The 7,284-nt window shown below is 36.4% G+C and overlaps 1 protein-coding gene across 3 annotated transcripts in view; it reads right to left on the bottom strand.

Moving 5' to 3' along the window:
• Nucleotides 1-709: 709 nt before the first annotated feature.
• The window catches only part of LOC103462719 (serine-rich adhesin for platelets), a 13,573-nt gene continuing 6,998 nt past the window's right edge, over nt 710-7,284 (bottom strand). For 2 of the 3 annotated variants that reach the window (XM_008405681.2, XM_008405680.2), the window contains exons 3-5: nt 7,067-7,265; nt 4,000-4,170; nt 710-1,990 (exon numbers count right to left, since the gene is read on the bottom strand). In XM_008405681.2, coding sequence (XP_008403903.1) covers nt 1,881-1,990; nt 4,000-4,170; nt 7,067-7,265 — 480 coding nt within the window. In that variant the 3' untranslated portion in view covers nt 710-1,880. Of the gene's footprint in view, nt 1,991-3,999; nt 4,171-7,066; nt 7,271-7,284 lie in introns of all 3 variants that reach the window. The other variant, XM_017303822.1, reaches the window with a different exon arrangement.

Raw genomic sequence — 7,284 nt, forward strand, 5'->3', positions numbered from 1 at the left:
CCATATTTGGGCCAGATACTGTAAAATTCTGGAAGGAAATAGTTTGAGGTTTCAAAACATTTCAAATTGAGATAGGGGTTCATGTTCCTTTGGTGAAACATACAGCCAGAGCCCTATTAGTGGGTTATGCATCAACTTACTTCACACTTCACAAAACTGCATAAAAACAAATAAATTACAATAAGCTTTGTGGCAAATCTTGAACAAGATCTAGCAGTATGAATATTTTTAAAAGGCCCTGTTTTCCCACAAAATAACCTGCTGAATTCCCCACAGCTAATGTTATTTTACATTTGTATGTGTTCTGTTTAAGAAATTGAAAAAAATCCTGTTTTTTTTAAGTGTTTAAACTCATCTGATTAATCAAAATAAAAACATTTTTATGCATCTAGTTGTTTGTGCATGCTTTTTCAAGCTCTTTAGTATCTTAATAAGAAGAGGTGGCGAAATTCCCCACTATCTATCTGCACTATTATTTCAGTAGTAATTGTGGTGATTCTTTAGGGGCAGCAGCAAGCCCACAGCTCTGATTGATGTCAGAAATTATGGCGAGGAAGGAAGCAAATCAGCCGTGCCTGCTGCATCTACCAATATCACAGCACACTTTCCCAACTTGTTGGTTAAGGGCGAGCCAAAGCACATATCAATCATATTCACAGTACCTATTGATCGAGTGCAGATTTCAATCAGGTAATGACGAGTGAAAGAATAGAGGGAGCCAAAACATTTATTTTGAGAGTAATTTTTTTTGACAGTTGTGATGGAACATGTATTTTGATGTAAAACAGCAAAGTAAGGAAATGGAAAGGAGCTAATCAGAACATTTTTAAATATCTTGTTTATGTATGTATGCACAAAAGTACAAAGATGTGATTTGTGAAAGGGCAAAAACAGCATCTGCATGTTATTAAAATAGATGCTTTTCTTTTAAAGGCCCCCTGGTCCATGTTGAAGCATAAAGAGAACAAGAAGGATTAATAATAGTTGCTTTATGAAGCAGGTAAATGCTACGTAATTCTCCAAAGTCCATGCTGATGCTATATCAGATCTCTGCTCGGACACTTAGAGGTTGGAAGACTTGAAAAGTGCAATATGTTGTAACTAAAAAGTGCTAAAAATAAGTACACAACTCCCCTTATGAAATAAAATCATTCCATGAATAACAAAACGGCATCCAGCTTTCCTCCGCCTCCCTCAGTAGTGCAGAAAACAAACTAAATCATTTTATAATTCACAAACTCATCCTGTGACTACCAGTTACCGAATAGTTCAAATTGAAGTTTAAATAGGACTTGTAGTGTCCTGTATTGTGCTGTAACAGCAAGTGATTACTGATAAATAAAAATTCATTGTTCATCTGGGTTTCTGAATTTTGTATCAAATGTCTCAGCTGGTCACAGTGTTATCTGGTATTTAAGAATTGGAAAACAGCAGTTGTGTTTTTTTTTGTTTGTTTTAACTGGCAGGAGCCAAATTCGCAGGAGTCTTTTTTCTTCAGCTCAGCTTCATGTGGTGTTTTTTTGCCTTCAAAACACTCAAAAAGTTGTACAATCTTTTGCATCCTTCATCAAAAGCAAATTTAAAATAAATGTTCAAAATTGGAAAGCCTTCATTTGATTCTCTTTGGCAACATACTTAAATGGCAGAAAGTTCATTTTGGCTGTCGCAGTGTAATTTAGACTGGCTTAGCAAATACAATGCATGATTTGTATCTGAAACCTAGATTATTGTAAATGGATCCCTTTTTTCCCATTAGCAAGCGCCACTCTACGACAGTTCTTTTTCCAACACTTCCCATTCTTCTTTCCCCAAAAAAGACAATTTTCTCAATTTCTTTCTGGAATGCATCCAGGTGTTGGTCCAGGGAGTCCTTTTAAGTTTCAGCGTCGTCCTGGAATGTTGGTCATTTGAATGCTGTCCCCTTGGAGTCCTGGGTTGTAGTAACTGCCATAGTTCAGGTCCAAAGGTTCACCATTGTCTAATCTGAGGACTGATAATTAGAAAATCACAGGTCAGTTATTTTAGAATTGGAATGTCATTTTCAATTGAAAATCCAAACCAAACCAAATCTAAATATTTATATCCTAAGAAATTAAATAGTAATTTTACAATTGCAAGTTGTGTTGATTTGTTATCTTCATCAGATATCAAAAGTTGTTTCATGATTTGAAATATTTAGTTGTAAAATAGGGAGAAAAATAGAAATCTGTATGGGTCCAATACTTAGTTATGGCACAGTAATTCTGTGGAGATTGGTTTAATTCGCTTTGTAGAAAGAAGGAAGTCATTAGATATTGTGAGAGTGTGAATGAACACGTGACAAATGCACTGCATGGACATGCAGTGCATTTGTCTACAGATTGCTATTATCAATATATATATAATATGTCTCTTCAATTAAGCTTTTGTTTTACATTTTCTTAACAAGGTTTCTTGTGAAAAGAACAGTACAGTTCTGCACTTACAATGGCTCAAAGTCCAGTTGACTTTTGTAATCTGGTTGCACCACAGACAAAATGACCTGTCGCCACAACCCAAAATGTCTATAATGCCTATATACAGTATGAATATTCGCTTGTGGGCGTGTTGAAAAAAAAATGCTTTCTGCATTCTTGTGCCATTTAATTTTGCTCTGAGCTTTACAGCGAGGTTAAATATGAGGGTGCTTAGGGTAAACTGTGACTGACAAAGTACCTAGTATCTCAATGCTTATGACAAGAATGAGACAGATTGTTCACTATCCTATTACGTGACTATTTTGCTTGGTGAGGTTTCCTCATTATGGAGGGGTTACCTTATTAAAGCAGGATGAGTTATGCAGCTCCAAACATCAGCCTATTACAGTACAGTCTGGAGGCAGTAAAATCTGCCAGCCAGCACATCCAAAGCTCTCTTATTAACACGTGTTAATTGGCTATGTATCATGTCTCCCAACAATGTTAAACTTATGGAAACTAGTTTAAGAATGAACATAAAAATTCTCCGGGAAAGTAAATGTGCACTATTAAGGAGCAATGACTTGGACATCTGGCCTAGCAAAAATTTTATTTCAACATTTATTCTAAAGTTGAAAGTCAATCTCCCATCAGCCAGATGGACATCCATCTATCTATCCACAGTGTTGGGCAAAAATATTTACACTCATGGAATTTTTTCCCATCCTGTCACATTACGGATATATGAAGGGGATAAACAATGTAGAGCTTAGATCTGAAATTGATGCAAAACAACACAGTATTTCTAATTTCGCTATTAAATAGAAATCTAAAAAATGATGTAAACATTTGTATTCAACTTCTGTTATTGTGATGTCTCTAAATAAAATCCATTGTAATTGAGGATACTTTGAAGGACCTGCTGAGAAACACAGCAAAGCAGGACAGTCTGTTCATAACTATTACTATCAAGCATTTATGGAAGATCAGCAAGGACAAAACTATTATTGAAAGAAACAGTAAACGTATGAAGAAAGTTTTCCAGTCAGATGATGGTTTGTGGTAAGCTGACACGACACTGAGGAGGAGAGGCCTGTTAGAGGTAGAAATTAAACTCGTTGCAGCCAAAGCTGCAGCGAAATTGTTTAAACTGAAGCATTTTAACGTAAAGTGGCCAAATCTAGATCTAAAACTCAATGGAATTCAATGACAAGATCCAGCTCTTTGTGTTTACTAGGGCTGCTGCAAGCCACCAAAACAAATCCATAAATTAATGAATTAATTTAAAAAATAATTTGGGCATTGTACACTTCAGATTTTTACTTGTAAAAAAGTTAAATGTGTACAATTATCTTACTATAATAAACAAATTACATAAAATCCCAATAAAATATAGTTGTGGCTGTAAGGGACAAAATGTGAAAACTCTTTAAAACTAGTACGAATACTTAGGGAAGGAGCTGTATTTGCAACAGTCCCACCTCTTCTGCAGGCTCTGGTGAATAAAAGCTTTATCTCCCGCATGGAAAACATCTTCTCAGCAGGTGTCTTAGGTTTAACCTACCTGGATCTGAAGGGTACTCCTCCACCAGCTTTCTGTGAGTGAAAGCTTTCTGATGTTTCTTTTTCAGAATGATGTAGGCCACCAATCCCACGACGGCTGTCACAGCTGCTGTTCCCAGCACGGCCAACCAAGCCACACTCCTCTTACTCCTGTAAGGATCCACTACTGAACCTTCATTAGAGAAACGAGGGGTGTGGGTGGGAAAGAGTTATAAATAATTTGTCAACAATTAAATGATTTATATCAACTCCCATCTTTGAGGGCTAATTTTCACATAATTGGGGCTGAAAATGTGTTTTTGAAAAACGTGTTGGCACGCTGCATAGATACACATCCTAATTAGGCAGAATTGCGGAATTTACACTGTGATAATTAATGCAATTAACATGCCAAAAATCACGATCATTTTCTGAATTCATTTGAATATTTTAAGGTGCCATGCTGCGTTCATCATCTCAATAAGGTTTATGGGGAGTGAGTAGCACTTGGATGACATCTCTCAGTTGATGTCTCTATGGGTCACAGATATTAGAATCCATTTAACTAAAGGAAGTTATGGCTCGCACAGAACATCAAGCAGAAACAATATTCTGGCATGATGAGTTTTGGGAAGCTGTTGCATAGCCTTCCTCATTCTTATTGGTGTATTAATAAGAGCAGATACATATAGGCCATATGGTCATATTTTAATATGACCATCTGATTCAGCAAAAAAAAATTAGAAATTCATTTTTTCTATCAGGAAATGTTATGTGCATGGTCATATGTACAATTTTGTTTGGCACTGGAATGATGTTACATCATTCCAGTGCCAATGATTTTACATCATTCCAGTGCCAATATTGTTTTTATTGATAAAAACAATACTTTTATCTTTCAGCAATACTGAAGTAGGAATGCAGCAGTTCAATAGCCAAAGATCAAAATCAAACATTTTTCCTTTACTCTGCTGATCAAATACTGATGTGTGTATTTTTTTTTATCCTCTTCAGTAAAAACTTCAAAATGCCAACATTTTATTCATTCACACTTAATTAAAAGTATTCTAATTAAGTTTGCATTATATACCAGCAGCATAAACTTGGGTCTGTAAACTATTAAGATCTAATAATCAAAGCAATTATATGGAGAAATATGCCGAGGTTTTATTTGCAGTTGTACATTAAACAATGAAATGAACCCAACAACTTTGTATTTGTCAGAGTTCAAATGTTGCTATCCTAGCCTAGAAATAAAATAAAATCTTATAAACGTGCATTCACTTGTTTGAAAAATATTGTGAAGCCCAGGAGATTAAACTGATTGAATGAGCAAAGTGAGACCTCTAAAGGTGTATAAATCAAATAAGTGTAAGTCAAAACTGACATTAGCATTTATCCTGCAGCCAGCTGTACCACTGTAATATTCACTGTGGCCAAGTGAAATCAAACACCAAGGACTGAGTGGGTGTTTCCATTTATTGAGGTAAGGGAAAGCAAAGTATTATACTACCTGCATATTTATAGATATTTTGTTTATCTCCAGAACACGGTGGGGAGTCATTGTATGTTGTCTGTGAACATGCTGTGCCTGTCATGGTAACTGTGAAGAATCTTTTCTTTTTTTTTTTTTCTTCTGCTTCTGGCTCGCCCACAGTTTCACAACTGTTCCTACCGTTTATTGCCATCATTTGTTAGTGTTACGTCTTGCTGTCACATCTGTCCATGGGATGCGAGTTTTATTTAAAATCCAACCCTGTACCTACTCTTTATCGGCCATTTTGTTCTCACTGAGCTTGCCCACATGTAGCTTTCCGGGTGGTTTAACAGAAAAAAACAGAAGAATCTCCGCTTGAATTGCACAAATGTGTATGACATGCAGCCTTTCCCACTCCCAAATCTTCAAAATCTGGAGGTCGACACCACAAAGCTAGTCTCACGCTCCTGCATTAAGTGAAAGGCATCTTTAAATTCAGGACTCTGCTGCCTTTTTTCAGGCTGTTTTTGCAGCTAAAACAGGGTCTCATTGTCCTGCTGAGAGGGGAGCTGTAACAGACCCTTTCTCCCTTAGAGGCTCCATCGATAAAACCTGAAACTCAATCCAACCTTTGCCTTTGAAAGAACGAACATTTGTCCTTTGCCAGTGGGAAAAGAAATGGAGCCAAATGTGGGTCAGGGAAAGGGCGGAAATACCCAGTGTGTTAACATGCAACCGTGATAAATGTGCTTATAAGGAGCACATCTCACAGAATACATTAAGGATTTCATGCTAGTTTCTCTCACAAATTAGTGTTTGCCTTATAAAAAGTTTAAAAGATGTCACTCTTGTAATCAGGATGTGTTAAGTACATTTGAATACTCTCTTTTGAGGAAAAAAAGCAGGATTTCTCTCAGGCAAACTAGTGAACGAACGGCCAACATGAAATTTAAAACAACTGCAATTTATTAAAAAAACAGTAAAAGCATCATAGGGTTGACCACGCCAAAAATGTTTTGCAATCCATGTAACTCAACCCAATCTTCTGAACTGCTTCACAAACATTACCGGGTCCAAAATGCAGATGGACTGGACCACTGTAGTGTTGAGGAGAGTATTTGAACCCTCACAGATTTCTTTTGCTTTTTTTCTCTCGTATTTCAGATAGTCAAATTTCCAATGTAGGATAGGATAGGAGTAACCTAAGTAAAACCCAAAACCAAGTTCCATTCTATGTTTTTATATGGAAAAACATTCTAAACCCACCCCACAGAAAAATTAACAGCCACTGTCAATTAGGATATTTTATTCAGTCTGATATGGGAAAAAGTATCAGACCTTATCTAAAAAAAAACTAATATATAATGACATAGTTAAAAGGAATTTGAAAAATGAAATTTTGAAAATGAAAAATGGTGATTTTTGTTTATCCTCATAGGGCCAGGTCTGGGATATATTTCTGATAAGTTTTGCGCATCTGTACCTCCAAATAATTATTTTTGCTTTCTTCCAAACTATCCATTCGTGAATAAGTATTAAACTAGTTTCTAGAAAGGCACATATACAAGAATTAATTTTTCAGGTCTGAAATATGTTTCAGAGTCGGCCATACCTGTGTCTGTCGCAGAACCCCGATCCGAGCCAATTCCAATTTTCTTGTTAGCCGATTCCGGTGTGTCTAAAACTGCAGTAGTGGTGCTCTCAGACCTTGTTTGTGTGGTTTCATATGGTGGCTCAGTTGTAGTTGAAGATTTGGTGGTTGACCCCTTTATCTCTGGTGCTGCTGTGGTTACAGTGGTTGACCCCTGTATCTCTGGTGCTGCTGTGGTT

This window comes from Poecilia reticulata, linkage group LG3 (assembly GCF_000633615.1).
Source record: "Poecilia reticulata strain Guanapo linkage group LG3, Guppy_female_1.0+MT, whole genome shotgun sequence".
Lineage (NCBI taxonomy): Eukaryota > Metazoa > Chordata > Actinopteri > Cyprinodontiformes > Poeciliidae > Poecilia > Poecilia reticulata.